Source organism: Rosa rugosa, chromosome 7 (genome assembly GCF_958449725.1).
Source record: "Rosa rugosa chromosome 7, drRosRugo1.1, whole genome shotgun sequence".
In the NCBI taxonomy this organism is placed as follows: domain Eukaryota; kingdom Viridiplantae; phylum Streptophyta; class Magnoliopsida; order Rosales; family Rosaceae; genus Rosa; species Rosa rugosa.
This window is the reverse complement of record NC_084826.1, coordinates 34,462,430-34,480,082: the sequence shown is the minus strand read 5'-3', so window position 1 is coordinate 34,480,082 and position 17,653 is coordinate 34,462,430. Positions and strand designations below refer to the sequence as shown.

The 17,653-nt window shown below is 37.5% G+C and overlaps 1 protein-coding gene and 1 pseudogene across 12 annotated transcripts; both read left to right on the top strand.

The window, feature by feature from the left end:
• Window positions 1–4,556: 4,556 nt before the first annotated feature.
• Window positions 4,557–4,669, top strand: LOC133724046 (small nucleolar RNA R71; annotated as a pseudogene).
• Window positions 4,670–5,200: 531 nt separating this feature from the next.
• LOC133720215 (DNA ligase 6) lies at window positions 5,201–17,262 on the top strand. 12 transcript variants are annotated; one of them, XM_062146418.1, is made up of 19 exons: window positions 5,217–7,784; window positions 7,892–8,009; window positions 8,121–8,202; window positions 9,129–9,231; window positions 9,343–9,439; window positions 11,106–11,208; window positions 11,953–12,081; window positions 12,256–12,303; window positions 13,044–13,141; window positions 13,242–13,307; window positions 13,498–13,657; window positions 13,779–13,886; window positions 14,155–14,204; window positions 15,050–15,084; window positions 15,188–15,249; window positions 15,380–15,541; window positions 15,650–15,738; window positions 16,092–16,191; window positions 16,776–17,262. In XM_062146418.1, exons 1-19 carry the CDS (start codon window positions 5,498–5,500, stop codon window positions 17,088–17,090), a joined length of 4,212 nt encoding a protein of 1,403 aa, XP_062002402.1. In that variant the 5' UTR covers window positions 5,217–5,497; the 3' UTR covers window positions 17,091–17,262. The 12 variants fall into 12 exon arrangements, 8 of the variants coding, with proteins under 8 accessions (XP_062002405.1, XP_062002404.1, XP_062002403.1 ...); XM_062146420.1 differs by lacking the exons at window positions 13,779–13,886; window positions 14,155–14,204; window positions 15,050–15,084; ... (3 more) ...; window positions 16,092–16,191; window positions 16,776–17,262 and having other exon boundaries at window positions 5,203–7,784; window positions 13,114–13,141; window positions 13,498–13,637; XM_062146419.1 differs by lacking the exons at window positions 13,779–13,886; window positions 14,155–14,204; window positions 15,050–15,084; ... (3 more) ...; window positions 16,092–16,191; window positions 16,776–17,262 and having other exon boundaries at window positions 5,203–7,784; window positions 13,073–13,141; window positions 13,498–13,637.
• The last annotated feature ends 391 nt before the right edge of the window (window positions 17,263–17,653 follow it).

The window sequence follows — 17,653 nt, the reverse complement described above, 5'->3', positions numbered from 1 at the left end:
AGTTAGCTAGGAAAAACCCACATCCTTAGAGTTACCCATACAAATCTTATAAAATCTCAACCATTTCCTCTATTAATTGCTCCATTAAACTTACCACAATTCATACCCTATGAATTTACGATTTAGAAACCGAATCAAACTCCATATCACATAGTAATTCACTTGAACCACTATGGATATACCTAACAAAGTCACTAAAATCAATATCCGAAATTGCGTTTAACTATATCACCTAAGATCAATCACCAAAGGCACACACTCTCATCCAACATCCTTCACAAGAACTGATTCTAACTTTCCCAATTAATTACACCAAAATCAACTCCATTTCAAAACTTTAAGTGTCCCGCCTACTTAAACTTAAAACACAAACAACCTCAAATTCACTTCAGTCCAACTCCATACTACGATCCAAAACTTAAGAAAACTAGTTCACAAAATCAATTTCCTTCACTTAAATAAAACTATGTCCACAAGTCATAGTCAGGTCAACAGACCAAGGTGTCCAAATGGAGAATTTCCAATCCAGTTGTCTTTGTGAAACGCAAAATATCAATCAAAAATGATGCTCGCAACATCAACCACGTATATAAAACATGTTCCTCGAACTCGATTCAATTTTAGAATCACTAAAATTACTACTAGTCCCACTTCAATAACCCTTATGATTATAGGTACTTGTAGATAACTTAAATATATAGTCGTTCGTCTCAATCACTCAAACACAAGATCAAACTCCGTTCTCGCACCTCAAACTCTGCTCAACAACTTACAAACACATGGAAGAATTAACCACAATAATTCCTTCCCTAACCGCAACACTACTCACAACTCCACATGAGTCAAGAATCTATTCAAAAACATTAGTATATCCAACTTAAAAAGGCAAAATTACTATCGATTAATACTCGTATCCACATTACAGACGAGCATAGGTCCACACCATGCCTTCAACCAAACACTTCAACAATCAAAAGAACCTCATTTCCATAAAACAATCCTCGTTGACTTAACAGAGTTGAATCAAGAGGTTTCTATTCCTCAAGGATTGTAACTCGCGGCCACTGAACTTATTCCAATACGAACCTACAAGACAACTGTAAGGTTCTAAGTACAACCCCTTCGAATCTCCATCACCTAAGGAGTATAGTATGCTTGGCTAATACATGTATAACACCTAAAACACAGTATAAGTCAAATACAAATTCATATTAACCAAGTCAATACTATAGGGAAGGTATTCACGTTCCTAAAACGACCTAGCGGCCTAAACAACTCCCAACACTCACGCATACCCAATGACTTAGCCAATACCGAAGAGCACACGATGGGGATCCGCTGCAGACGGGCCATCACTCGGAAGGTATTGACACATCACCAAATATGCACCTTACGCTCTGATACCAAACTGTCACGCCCCGGATTTTGAATGATAAATTCAAATCCGAAACCTGAATAATTACAATTACAAAAAAACCAAATCTCGAAACTTCGAGTTCATTATTACAATTCACTCTCACAATATATTATAAAGCTCAAATGAGCATAACACACCTCACAACTTACAATTGTTGTAAAACTCTAACAATTGCTCTAACCGCACGATCACCGTCCTGGTTCTCCTGTCCTGTAGGATTACCCGCTACACAATTTGAATAGTGTACCGGGAGTTGCAACAACACAAAACCCGGTAAGCTTTTTACAGCCAGTATGAGTAAACAAGAAAGAACTGTTGATTTATTAGATTTCAAGACTACCACAAACCCACGTTACTTTCTCACTCTCATATATATATATAGACACTTATGAGTTACTCTCAATTTAGCTCATAAGATCACTCACTCTCATATATATATGTAGACACTTATGAGTTACTCTCAATTTAGCTCATAAGATCCCTCACTCTCATATATATATATAGACACTTATGAGTTACTCTCAAATTCGCTCATAAGATTTCCCAACATTTGGTAGACAGACTCATATATATATATAGACCCTTATGAGTTACTCTCAATTTCCCTCATAAGGTTACCATATATATATTGACACTTATGAGTTACTCTCAATTTCACTCATAAGGTCACTCCACATTTGGCAGACAGACTAGAGCTCTAACTGAACGTAACCACTCGTCCGGCCACAGACGTGATTACGATTTAATACTATTAATAACCACCAGCCCGGTACGAGAGCGTGATTCACTAATAGATGCCATGGTCACCTCGTGACCTAGTGATCTCCACAGATCACAACAATTTATTGTTCCTCAACAATAAAACTCAACACCTCTCACAATATATTGTTTCTCAACAATAAACTCAATACCTCTCACAATATATTGTTTCTCAACAATAAACTCAACACAACTCCAATAATACATATTATTTCACGTAATAATATATATACAGACATTCACACAGGAATGTCTAATACACCAACAATAGTTCATATGATTGCAAAATAAAGCAATTAAATATATTGGGTTCGTAATATGAACCACGTGAGGTTTACTCACCTCGATAATCCCGCTGCGTCTTCAATTCAGCTCAAAATACGATCCACAATCGTCCACCAACTCAAACCGTCAATCACCTAGTCCAATAATGATCTTGACTTAGCCAACAACTCAAATATGTAATTAAACGACGATCCAACGCTCAGATTCAAATTAAACGATGATCCAACGGTCGGATCTGAATTTAATGATGATCCAACGGTCGGATCCTCACGGATCGCCTTTAGGATCATCCTCCAAAATTATCACGAAGATCCAACGGTCAGATCTTCCTGAATCGCCTTTACTAACATCTCCACAAAATTATATGAAAATCCGACGGTCAGATTCTCACGAATCGCCTTCCGAATCACTATTTCTCAATTATACGAAGATCCAACGGTCGGATCTTCGCCCGTGACCTCACAAGGTCACCGGGACAGTCATACGATCAACATATCCAAAATTGAAGCAAAACCGATGGTCAGATCTTCACAGATCGTAAACCGAAGATAAACGTAAAAACGTTAAATAGTAACGTCAAAACGTAAATCCACTATTTATCAACTTTTTCTAACATGACCATGTTATATATCAAAACGCTCGTATGGATGCATAGATCATCGCCTAGATAATGAAAACTCGAAATATGGTCTGATGCGCCGCCACAAGCGGTGGTCAGTGGGCGGTCAACGCGGCGGTCAACCACCTCAGATGGCAAAGTGACCAACTACAAACTGGTTCAAAATGAAAGGGTGGTCGACTTTCATACCTGGAGCTAAGCCTGGTTCGGCCTAGATCGTCCTAGATCAAGCATTGAAGTTGGATTAATCTCGTGCGTCTGATCAGATTCCAGATTGAATCAGGGACGTCGAAATCTTCAACTCGTGATCTTTCACTCCACACTCCAAATCGTCAAGCAAGGCCTATATGGGGATGATCAGGGGGAGGAGGAGATCACGAAAATGGGAACGATCGGCCCATGCAACGCCGGAAAAATGGAATTCCGGTCGGGTCGGATTCCTCTTGGCTGGCTTCTTCGATCTCCATCTGGGGGCAGCGGCGGGGCAAGGCGACACCGGAGGGAGGCCGGGCTTGGAGCGGCGATCACCATGGTGTCCGGGTCGTGGCCGGAGGACGCCGGAGGAGGAAGGAAAATCCGGGTCGGGTCGGCTAAGACCCGTTGGGTCTGACGGTCGAAAGAAGAGAGAGAACGGAGAGAGCTGGGGGACTGTTCAGCAAAAATGAAAATGTTTCGTCCTTAAATGAAAAATCAGATATTTTTCCTATTTATAGAAAATTCCCAATTTTCAAATATTCATAACTTAATCATACGAACTCCGAATATTGCGTTCTACATGTCCACGAACTCGTATCGACGAGCTCTACAACTTTCATGAAGGAAGTTTTCCCAAATTTTGAACGTATAAAAAGTCAACTTTGTTGACCCCCTAAAAACGTTCGTTTTCGAAAATAAAACCGTTCGAACTAATTCCACAACTTCTCCAAGCTTCGTACTCGCTCCTACTATAGTGAAATCATTTCTAAAAATCCACGGAATTTAATTTGGATTTTCCAGGGTATTACAAGCTGAGACAGCTTGTTGGCAGCGGAACGGGTAGGAAACAAATTTTGTTGGCTTTGCCATTGTTATGACTTCCGCTATGTAGTCAGCTCTGAGGAGCATTTACGTTTATCTTGTTGTTGACAATTTAATTCGTAAGCTTATGTAATATATGACTCTGTGGACGGGTCAATATTGACTTAGTAGGTTCAGGGCATCAATATGTATGTAGTTAAAAGGGAAAAAGTTTCCAGGTATTTGATGTTGATGATTGAATGTTCACGCATATATAATTATGGGGTTATATTTATCTGATTTTTATTTGTGTTAAAAATCAGGGGCGTGACACCGGATTGGGTAGCCACTTCCTCACAAATATCCCAAGCGGCATTAGGACCTTTTTTTAGAAAATTTGCACCCGATGCATTGTCCAATCTCCTTCTATCATCAATAATCAACCCATTGTAGAAAGATTCACAAAGAAGCCACTTTGTGAGTCCATGATGAGGGCAACCTAACTCAATATCCTTGAAGCGCTCCCATGCATCATAAAAAGTCTCATTATCCTCTTGAAACAACTTGGTCAAGCTATCCCGCATATAAGTAGTCCGATGATGTGGATAATAAGCATTGAAGAAGACTCTTTGCATATCGGCCCAAGAGAGAATGGATCTTGGCTTAAGCTTATGAAACCATGTGCGTACTTGATATTTCAAAGAAAATGGGAACAATCGAAGCTTCAAACCATCCAAAGTTAATCCTCACAAGTGCATAGTGGAACATATGGCATCAAACTCAATTATATGATCATAGGGCCTCTCACTAGCCATGCCATGGAAAGTAGGTAGAATAGACAACATGTTAGGCTTGATCTCAAAGTTGGCATTTGTCGGAGGAAGCACAATGCAAGATGGAGCATTTACAATGCTAGGACATGAATAATGGCTCAAGGGAAGCTCCTCCTCATCTTGTTGTACTTGACGCTCGTCAGACCCTAATCCCCGATAACGGCGCCATTGGCACCAAAAGATAAAATTCGGATTTTAAATTAATAGGAACAATTAGGTGGTTCCTCAAAAAAGCATTGTCCCAAATTGAAAGTATGTCCAAACTGTGCTATGCCATCTGCATTATCGTGCAATTCCAATTCCTGGGCTTTGCAAATTGTGATGATGGCACGGAGTGGATGGGTAACATCCCACTCCCCTTGAATATATCAGATTAACCACGAGAGAAGAAACAGACTCAACCATATAAGAAGGGCAGCATTTCGTCTTGTTTTGATTGCGTGCTTTGACAAGGTAGCATTTGACTATTGGTCAAAACTGTATTGGACGCAAACAGAAACCCGAAGTCTTTCGATCGTTGGAATTTATCTCCCGAAGATATAAAAATGGGAAAGATGTTGTAAATTCATTCCGAATGCTCTGTTCTTGATGACGGCTCTGGATTCTACGGACCTCTTCCTGACTGCCCTAACCGCCTTTTCCCACCCACCCAGACCCAGACCCAGACCCCGACCCCTCGAACTCTCTCTCCCTCCGATTCCCTCCACATTCCCCCACTCCAAACTCATCCCCAGAACCCGTTTCGCCGTCGACGCATTCCGCTATGCCGGCGATTATTCCATCTCTTACTTCCTCTCTCACTTCCACTCCGATCACTACGGCGGTCTCTCCCCCAATTGGTCCCAAGGCCTCGTCTTTTGCTCCCCCACCACCGCTCGTCTTCTCACAGACGTCCTCAAAGTCTCTTCGCTTTTCGTGGTTCCTCTGCCGCTCGGACAGCCCCTTCTCATTGATGGATGCGAGGTCGTGCTTATTGACGCCAATCATTGCCCAGGCGCCGTTCAGTTCTTGTTCAAAGTTCCCGTTCCCGCCTCCAATGGAGACTTCCAGAGGTATGTTCACACCGGTGATTTTCGGTTTTCTGCTTCGATGAAGCTAGACCCTTTTCTCTCTAAGTTTTTGGGTTCAGATGCCGTTTTCTTGGACACAACTTATTGTAATCCCAAATTCGTGTTTCCTTCACAAGAAGAATCTGTTGATTATATTTCTAGCTTGATAGAAAGAGTTGGAGGTGAACATCAAGTTTCTATGAAAAGTGTTCTGTTCCTTGTTGCTACATATGTGATTGGGAAAGAGAAGATTTTGATAGAAATTGCTCGTAGATGTAAGCGTAAAGTGTATGTGGATGCTCGAAAAATGGCGGTGCTGCGTGTTCTGGGTTACGGAGACAGTGGGGTGTTTACGGAGGATGAATGTGAGAGTGATGTGCATGTTGTTGGGTGGAATGTGTTGGGTGAGACTTGGCCATATTTCAGGCCAAATTTTGTGAAAATGGAGGAGATTATGGTTGAGAGGGGGTATTCCAGGGTTGTAGGGTTTGTCCCTACTGGCTGGACTTATGAAGTGAAGCGTAACAAGTTCTCGGTGAGGTCAAAGGATGCTTTTGAGATCCATCTTGTACCCTACAGTGAACATTCAAGCTATGATGAACTTAGAGAATACGTCAGGTTTTTGAAACCAAAGCGTGTGATTCCTACAGTGGGCTCCGATGTGGAAAAGATAGACAGTAAACATGCCAGTAAAATGCAAAAGCATTTTGCTGGGTTAATTGATGAAATGGCCAACAAAAAAGAGTTCTTGAGGGGTTTTCATCGTGGGACTACACAAGGAGGTGGGAAGGTTGACAGTGATGCCAAAGATTACACGATGGAGGGGCAGGATCAAGAGAAAAGGGCAACACCTTCAGATATTGATACTATGGGAGATACTGATGTAGGCTTTGGTAAGGAATTGTTGTCTCCTCTCCAAGAACCTGATTCACAAACTCCAATATTGTTAACTGATGAAAAAGCAGAGGAAATTATTCAACAACTTCATGATTGTTTGCCGTCATGGGTCACTCGCCAGCAGATGCTAGATCTGATTGGGAGCTCAGGAGGGGACATTGTTGAAGCAGTCACTAAATTTTACGATCGTGAAACAGAATTTCATGATCAAGGAATTGCCTCTACAAGTGCCGTATCTGTATCCGAGACCAGCTCACTCTGTGACACAGCATCACCGACAAAAGCAGGTTCTGTTCATGCAAATATTGATGTTTCTTCAAGCCAAGCTCATATTTCACCCAACCCAAGAAATATTGTTAAAAGTGGCATTTCCCCTGGAAAAAGAGGGAGGAAGATCAGTAATAAAGTTAACAAGAAAGTAAAGTTACAGTCAAAATTGAATTCGTGTGGGCCAAAACAATCGACAATAACAAGGTTTTTTAGTAAAGTTTTGCCTGACGTTACAGAAAGTGCAGATATGGGATCAGTAGGTGAACAAAACCCTAAAGATAAAAAATTACCAGATCATGTCACCCAATCATACAAGGATGCAATAGATCAATTTCTTCAGATAATAGATGGCAATGAATCATTAAAAAGCTATGCTGGTACCATTCTTCAAAAGGCAAATGGGGATATTAGTATGGCTGTGGATATACATTACCGTAATAATGAAGGCAGGTCTGATGAGAATGAAGTGGAGCTGGTGGTTGATGCAAAATCAGTTCAGTCCAACTGTGGTATAGATAACTGTTCTTCTGTCCAAAAAAAAATTGAATTAGGGAAAATAGGAGTGGTAGCTGATTTGTCTGTACAGGGGTCATTACCAGATAACGTCGCTGCAACTTCTGTGTCACTACCACCAGAAAAATACAATCCTGTAGATCATGGTTAGTCTGTTTTCAGTAAGGACAAGCCATTGAACTTTTTCTTTGTAGTGTCCTTTAATCTATTCCTTGCAGAGATGATATTGCATAACATGTAGATACATATGCAGCATGCTGGAGCAATGGACAACATGCTCCATATTTACATCTTGCACGAACCTTTGACTTACTAGAGGATGAAAAAGGCAAGATAAAGGCTGCTTCTATGCTCTGCAATATGTTCAGAAGGTCTGGTGTGTGCTTTGTTCTTATTTGATCGACCTTTATATATTATTGGGACAACCTTTTTATAATTTTTTTGTTATTGCGGCACAAAATTGCTTGCAATCTTTCTTTCAGTTTGCTTGCCCTGTCTCCTGATGATGTGCTGCCTTCAGTTTATTTGTGCACCAATAAGATAGCTGCAGACCACGAAAATGTGGTTAGTTGAACATCCTCTTTAATCATGTGTATTTGTTTTGTTTTGTTTTGTTTTTTTTTTGTACAACTGCTGTACTTTTTCACCTTTCAGTTCTTAGATGATTGCTCTATATACATCAACACACACACACACACACATTTTAAATGGTGAAGAAGTTGAGTAATAAAATATTTTCATATAAGGCCTTGTATATGTTGAGGTGTGTCTATCTTTTTTCTCTTTCATTTGGTAGGTTTCTCTATCTTCCACCTTTTATTTATTTTCTTTTGTATAAGGGGTGGTTTGTCTGCGGCAAGCTTATTGTATTTGACATAGCTTTCTGGGTTTTGCTATTGCTTTTCTGCTTTGCACCTCTTGTCTACTTTTATGTATCATTCTTTGTGATCAATAAAAATTGTTTCTCGAAAAGTATTGTATTCCTGTACATAGGAAAATGCTATATCTCTGTCTCATATGTATTGTGGGATGAAGTTAAGTTATTTGTACACTAAACTTTCATAATTAACTTACTCTATGTCTTCTTAACAATAGTAGCCTAAGGTTTATGCTTACGTAAAAGTAGTTAAGTTACTGACGGAAGTTTCTGGTTCCAATATAGTATTGTAAATGGGATTAAATTTGTCAAAATAAATGGATATTATTATTATTTCATTTACTCAGGTTGAAGGTCTGGTGAGCAATTTTTGTGTTGAACAACTCTAATGTACCCTATACTTTTTTGATGTTTTCTGTTCAATGTGCTTTGATGCATTTTTTTGCCTGATTACTGCGTTATGCAGCATAGTTCCTTTTTCTAAATCCATTATTCTGGCTAATGACAAGAGTGAGGACTCTAATGCTCGCTTAGACCCCTCTCCTGACAAATAAATATAAACAGAAAGAAACACAAGGAAGGAAAGGAATTCTCACATGTATGAATGATATAGGAACTGAACATTGGTGGAAGTTTGGTCACAGCAGCACTGGAGGACGCATGTGGGACAAGCAGATCCAAAATCAGGGATATGTACAATGCATTGGGAGATCTTGGTAGGACTCTATCATTCTTCTTGTAATTTTATTTTATTATTATTATTATTTTTGTTGGGTTTTCTTTCTGCAAGGTCTGAATAAATTATGAATGATCTATTATGCTTATAGGTGATGTTGCTCAAGCATGCCGGCAGACACAGACTTTGCTTGCCCCTCCTCCACCACTTCTAATAAAAGATATATTTTCTGCACTCCGGAAGATAAGGTATGAATGCCCCAATTGGTTTTGGTTCGGTACTGATCTATTAGGTTAACTATAGCATTGAAAATTACAGTACTTTCACTCGGAAGTGGTACTACTTTTTTTATTTATTTATTATTTTTTTTTTTTTGTAAACTTGGAAGCAGTACTACTAGGAACTGAGGGTGTACACCAAGGATCAGTTACATTGGTTGGAGCACGTGTATCTATTAAGTGACGTAGTGGAACCTAGGTCTAACAAGTGGCAAACTAGATTGACACTTGCAATGCTTTTCATACTACTGACACTTGTTTCAGTGCAAATCTCTCTCGCCTTTTCTTTTGTCCATGAGTTGCAGTTCTTGAGTCTGCCTTTTGCTCTTGTGCTTTAAACAAAAATGACGAAATGAAAGTAGAATCAATGTGTAGACTTTCTTTGAATTTTTTAATTTTTTCGTGGTCTATTTGGATTGTCGTGCAGAACATAATTTGAAGAAATGAAAAAATTAACCTAACAGACATTTTTAGCAATTTTTGGAAGACCCTCTAATCGTTAATTTTCCCTTGGGCTGTTTCTCGGTGATCTGGCCTTTTTTTGTGGTTTTCCTTTGATGATATTTTAAAAAAAGCAGGCCATAAACTCACTTAGAACAAGTTCACCCGTTGAGGTCACTGGGTCAATACTATTCACTGCTTTTTGCCTTTCATTTCCACCATCTAGGTCACTGGGTCAGATATTGTTCACAAAAGGTCACTCTGGGTCAATTTCGTGACTTGCAAACTGACATTCGGTGACCTTTTGTGAACAGTATCTGACCCAGTGACCTAGATGGTGGAAATGAAAGGCAAAAAGCAGTGAATAGTATCTGACCCTGTGACCTCAACGGGTCAACTTGCTCTTAATGGCTATAATGCTGTTAGTCTGGAAATAGTGGAATTTAGTTCTATAACCTAAAGAGCCAAAAAAAAAAAAAAAAAAAAACTATATTAGTGGTGATTGCATCCTTGGGGTTACTGTGTTTTAAAGAATTGTAAAAAATTTATTTGAATCTTACAGAAACTTTGTTGTTATATGCGATAACATAAGAGGGTTCTCATTGTGCTTGTAGATGCTTTAGCCTCAAGTAGTTTGTTCATTTATTTATGACCATTTTGGCATAAACAAAATTTGTTTGTGTATCCCTCAAAAAAAGTGTTTGCGTTCTGAATATTCGGTTATTTAGATCATGGAAAGTTAGGTGAATCATGTATTTTTCTTATTAAGTTATTGTTGAGAATATATACATCCCACATGGGAAAAATGGGACCTTGCCTATGGGTTTATAAGGGTTTGGGCCACTCCATCCACTGCCAATTGGTTTTGGATGTGAAACCCAGATTACTTTATCATGGTATCAGAGCGGGTTACCCACGTGTGCATGCCTAACGGCCACACGGGCTCCACGTCACCCAAAAGTTGTCCACGTGTATGGCTTGAAAATTCGCCACACGTGCGGGGGCGTGTTGAGAATATATACATCCCACATGGGAAAAATGGGACCTTGCCTATGAGTTTATAAGGGTTTGGGCCACTCCATCCATTGCCAATTGGTTTTGGATGTGAACCCCAGATTACTTTATCAGTTATTGTTTCATTACCTTAGAGTACTCACATCTCATCAATATGAATTTCTTATGTAATACTCATCAGTGTACAAACAGGTACTGGAAGCAGTGCTCGAAAGAGAAGCCTGATTGTGAATCTCTTGCGTTCTTGCAGAGAGAAAGAGATGAAGTTCCTTGTTAGAACTTTGGTAACGCACTTATAGGGCTTTTTTGTTTAATATGTTTGCATGGGCATGACTAGGTTTATTGATGACAATGCTGTTTCAACAGGGGAATGTAGAGTACAAAAGGTGATTAGTGATATTACCTATATAAGTTTTGTTTGCATTCGTATGAGGAAATTTATTGTATATATTTTTTTTTTTTTAGGGTTGAAAGGCCAGTTTGGCTGCTAGATGAAGTGGGATGACCCTACCAATATGTAAACTATTTTTTTTATTTTTGGTGTTTTTTTGGTTTATTTGTTTTTTTTTTGTTTTTCATGTTTTTTTGTTTTTTTTTTTTAACTCATTCCCTCCCTCCCTCACTCTGGTGTCTATGTACCTGGCAGGAGGGAGTGTTTTCATTCTTCTTAGTTTGTAATGCATGATCGATCAATTCAATTAGTGCTGTCTATTTGATAATTCAAATCTTGACAACTTGAAGAATCTATCGTTCTATAGTTTTTACAACATGAAAAATGAGAAGCCCTGCTCTTCTGCAAAGAAAGACAGAAGAAAATACATTTTTGATTATTCCTAAACTGATTTGGGAAATTGATTCTCTTCTTTTTGTTTGTATTTGGTCTCTACTGGTTTCAAAATTTTACCAAGTATTATAGTTAGCGTTATTTTGGTCATTCATTCTTCTCCTCTTGGCAATTTCACCGACTTAAAATTGCGTAGGATGAAAGGAAAATGCTTGTGACATTCTGAATATCATTTTCTGTATAGGTTCGAAACTTACGTATCGGAGCAATGATGAAAACTGTCCTACCTGCTCTGGCTCAAGCTGTTGTTCTGAATTCCTTCCATAGCTGTAATCACGAAGGAAGTATAGAAAGTTTGAAGGACAAGCTTCAGGTTTTAGTTTTATTATTATGCAGTGAAGACTTTCATAATTGTAGATGATTATATCAGTTTTTTTATTAGAAAGTCTAGACTTTCATAATTGTGGATGCGATACTTACGATTTAGAATTGTAAATTTATTCCATATTCTTGTTTTCTTCTCTGACTGTTCTCTTAATTTTTTTAGCGCCATTCAGCAGCTGTAGTTGAAGCATACAATGTACTGCCCAATTTGGTACGTATTTGTAGTTGTCATAAAATTTTACGCGCATCTCGCCCATCTTCTTCTACTATGATATTTGTTAATGTGTGGAAATTAGAAAATTGCAAGTAATGGTGAATTCGTGGTATTTTTTCTTGGTTTAACTGTTGAAGAGATAAACCCTTCAATTTTTCTTAGAAATTTTGTTTAGCAATGTAGATGACTTAAGACTTGAAGACTAGTTATGGTTGTCAATTGTTGGCAAGACTCCTGAACTCCTACATTTGTATTTGAGCTGGCTTGAAGTTATTAGATAGCTACATTAGCTTCATCTTCTGATGTCTCTTACATCGACAAGTCAATAATATAAACAGTCAACATAACCTACTAATTATTCAAGTTGGATACTAATCCTAATACAAGCAAGATTCCAAGATGCTAATTCAAGTAAGATATACGTGTTATTTAGATTATTAAGAACATCAATATTCAAAATATATGTGTGTGTATATATATATATATATATATATATATATTTTTTTTTTTCCTTATCCAACAATGTTTCAGGGTTCTGTGTTCTTTCTGTTAGATATGGTCTTGAAGAAAGTCCATTTGAATCAATATTCCATCACATCAAATAAGCTACAGTTTTTCTTAGCAAGTTTTCCCTTTTCTTTCATTTGTTTATATATATTTTTTATATTTTGGAGGGACTATGCTTGTTTTCCTCTTTTTCATATCTCTAGATGGGTTATGTGATTAATTGTAAGTAGGATTTGGTCGTTCCTTCTCTCATGAAAAGAGGCATTGGATTCTCCTCATCAACTTTGTCAATGGTTCCAGGAATACCTATCAAGCCAATGCTTGCAAGGTATAGTGCTTTTGAAAAGTTAATGCTTTGAGAAAAGTTTTAAGTAGAAAGGATACTAGTGCGGAAACTTACTGTTTTTATTGTTTATTTCCTGAGGTAGAATCACAAATGGTGTTCAGCAAGCACTGAAGCTATTTGAAAATAAAGCTTTTACATGTGAATACAAGTAACTCTCTCTCTCTCTCTCTCTCTCTGTTGGTATTTCTATCCACTTTGTTCGAAGAGGATCCAAGTTGGAATCCCCTTCACCCTTATTGTGTATATCTAGAATATGTGCTCAAGTGGCTCTATGCCAAAGTGTGCTTGACCTGAAAATGTGATATATCTGCTATTGGCCATAATTGGCATAATTGCAGATATGATGGCCAGCGTGCACAAATTCATAAACTAGTTGATGGGTCCATGCATGTTTTTACAAGAAATGGGGATGAGTCAACTTCGAGATTTCCAGATCTGATTAATATAATCAATCAATCTTGTAAACCCGATGCAGTGACTTTCATACTGGATGCAGAGGTAAAATCTCTTTGATGCACAATCACACAGAGACGCACATTCCAGAAATTAATTTATTTTTATTCTCTTTTGGTGGTGTACAACTACAAGTAGGCTTTGTTATGTTCTTTTCTGGTTTCAGGTTGTTGGAGTTGATAGGAAGAATGGTTGCAAGCTAATGTCCTTCCAAGAATTATCTTCACGTGGGAGAGGGAGCAGAGATGCATCAATAACGTTGGATAGCATAAAGGTTAATTATGTTATCGTCATCTTGTGTATTCTTAAACGGGGCAGATAAGATGTTAACACTACACCAATGCTTACATCTATTAATGTGAAGAAGAAATTATCAAAGAACTGACCTATTAATAATGGTTAACTTACATATCTATGGAGGTTCAGTTAGTGAATAAATTAAAATTCTTTTGATTAAAAACACTGCTAAAATTGGTCTTTGAGTCCAGTTCTTAGTATTTTAAAGTACTGAATCTGGTGTCAAATAATTTCTTTTTGCGCAGGTCAACATTTGCGTCTTTGTCTTCGACATCATGTTTGCCAATGGACAACAGTAAATATCTCAACTCCTTCAGTAGTGTTTCTTTCCTCAATTTTATCAATATGTAGTGAAAAATGCTACACCAATTAATAATGGATTTAGTATATTTTATGCAGCGCAAATATGACAAATCAGTAGAAATCCAATATAACTAAACTAATTGGGCATAACTTATTGCTGTTTTAGCAGATTATATCCTACGTTACTGCAATAATTGTTTTAAACTCAGTTAATGAGTTATTTTCAATTGATTTGTTTTGTAAGGTTTGATAGTAATTTGGGATACATGATATGACTCTTGTGATGCAGAATTTTAGCAATGGTAAAGTCTAGTTGAACCCAATGAAATAATGCTAATTAATTGTTCAATCTTTTTGTCGCAGAATTTTAAATCAATCCCATTACACTGACAAGATAAGTTTATTTTAAATCAATTTTAAAAGAAAAAAGAAACTTATTATTAATTATTTGTTTGGTGATGTATGATAGTGATTAGGGAGATATAATTTTAAGAATGGTAAAACTATTGTTATAGGCTATCTAAAATGTAACGGGTAATGTTAAACCTAACTGCTAAATACACCTGTCCTTTTGCTTATCGTGTATTATCCTCGCTTCATTCTTATTTCTTCTTATTCATTATGAATTCAAGCATTGCAGGCTCAAAAGAGTTAAAAGACCTTACTTATCTTTTGTGTTGTCAAAGGTTCACCTCCTAGAGTTGTGTATAGCTCTAATATTGTTGTCTCTGCTTTTATCATTTTTTTTATTTTTTTATATTTATTTATTATTATTATTATTATTATTATTTTTACTTTAGTTTATCTTAAGGCGGATGTAATTGTTTCTTATCACAGGTTGTTAAGCTTTCCTCTGCGGAGAAGGCGAAAGTGTATGCATTACATCCTTTTTGCAATGCCTTTATATGTTTCCTAATAGAATACAGAATACCTCATTGTATTATATTGTAAACTTTGGTGCTCCAAAACCTGCAGATTTGAAAGAGTTGTTCTACGATGAGAAGTTGGGTTACTTTGAATATGCCAAGGAAATGACAGTAAGTGCTTCTGGTTTAGTATCTTCACAATTATTCTTTACATTTGCACATAACGATAATTCATTGGCCAGAAAATATGAGAAACTAATATTTTTCTTCAATGGCATTTGTATGATCTATCTGCTTGTAGGTTGAGGCAGAGGATGCTTGTTTAACCAGTGAAGCGACATTAACCAAAATAAACTCTTTCCTTGAAAATGCATTTGTTTCCTCATGTGAAGGGATTATAGTTAAATCTTTAGATGTTGATGCTGGATATTCTCCATCAAAGCGTACAGATACTTGGTTAAAGGTCAACGCCATTCAAAACTTCTATGTTAAATATGTTAGAAGCATTGAATTTTTAATCTACTTTTCTCACCTGTGAATAAATTCTTCTGTTTTTGTTGGTCCTCTTTAGGTCAAGCGAGACTACATGGAGGGATTGGGCGATACTCTTGATTTAGTCCCAATTGGAGCTTGGCATGGAAACGGGAGAAAGGCAGGCTGGTAATTACTTCTTTTCACCAATGAAATAGCAGTTTAATCACTTTAATATTCTTCAAGTCATTGATGTATCAGAAAATAAAATAAAAAATTGCTGTTCATGTGATTGGAGGCACAAATCCACTTTGAGAGTATAACCATTTGAATAGAAACAGTGGGTAAAAAAATTAAATCTTACTGATTTTTAGTTTTCGTTTCATATTCGTCTGGTAGTGCATGGAGCAAGTGAAGTACCTTGAATTATTTAATTGCCTGAAATAAATACGGACTGAATCTTTTCATGCCCATGGGAAGGGGTGGTTACTCTGGTTTTGTGTGCTTACTAAATTTCCCTCAAATATGTACTCATGTTCCAGGTACAGTCCATTTCTCATGGCATGTTACAATCCTGAAACTGAAGAATTTCAAAGCGTCTGTCGTGTTATGTCTGGGTTTTCAGATTTATTTTATACAGAGGTAAGTGTATTGCTGATTTTCACTATACTGAAGAAAGTACATGCCCTTTTGGGAACGTTGCTAGTTAGGTATTATGACTCATTGAAGGAACTGTGGCTGCATGACATTGTGGTTCCCCATACTAGTTATGTATTGTCGCTGATTAATGCAAGGGTTGTTTCTTTTGCTAGCCAAAGAACCTTAATACCCTAGACCATCCTAAACCTCACAAATAAATTATACTACGATTGATTGGAGTACCATCAAAGTTTTTTCTAATCCACTGCCTATGCAAATAATGGTTTTTGTCTTTCTGGTCTAGTGAATAAATGTATAGTTTACGTACTAGTCTTTGACACATGCTTCTCGGTATTTTTGATTCTGCCTATTGCTTGGTGCTACTACAAATTTTATAAAATACATAATTGCTTGATGGTAGCACAGTGTAAAAACCAATTAATTTGTTAGTATTTTCTGCGGCACAAGGACATATTAACCCATGGAAATTTAGTACTGTCGTAGATCCTCCTAACTTGGATTCCTTGTTGAGGTCTATTTATCATTTCAGCTTTTTAACATGCTTGTTGTCTATTGTTTGACTGCAGGTGAAAAGTTTTTATTCTGGGGACAAGATCTTGGCCAAAAAACCACCTTATTATAGAACAGCTGAGGTGCCTGATATGTGGTTTTCTCCTGAGCTTGTATGGGAAATAAGAGGTGCAGACTTTACAGTGTCTCCAGTTCACCAGGCTGCTTTAGGTCTAGTTCATCCATCACGTGGCATTTCCATTCGATTCCCAAGATACATTCGCACTGTGACTGATAGAAAACCAGATGAATGTAGCACAGCTTCTGATTTAGCTGAAATGTTTCATTCTCAGACGAGGAAGATGGATGTGGCTTCTGAAGATGGCAACTGAGGATCGAAAGATTTTTGTGACTACAAATTTACTGCTTCCACTCCCATGTTTTCTAATGTACATTTAGGGTAGGAAAGAATGTGTTTCGAATGTATAACTTGAACAATTTGGGATTTCATTATCCCTTTTGTTCCTGGGCTGCTTTTGTAAATATAGCCTCGGGGTTCCTCCAGCTCTGATAAAAAAATGAGAAAAAAGAAGAGAAAAAAGTCTCTGGCTGTCCATGTCGTTGCCGGAGTTTTCCACTTGAAAAAAAGTAAATTGCAAAACAAATTTCCTAGGGGAGCTGTGCGGCACATGCCAAAGACCCTTGGATGATATAGCTGGAAAACTTATTCAAACCTTTCAAGCAGCCGGGTCTGGGCCAGAGGCCTTCGAGGATTATTTTCCTGTTATTTTAAAAAAAAAATAACAGAGAAAGAAAAAGTACTCTAATCCTATTCCCTTTATGAGTTTAAGCTACGAAATTAAGAATGATAAATGTAGAATTCTAGCTCCATTCTTTATGTCAACAGATTGCATATAGTTAAAGGTATCATTGGAGCATTTTACCCAAAAAATAA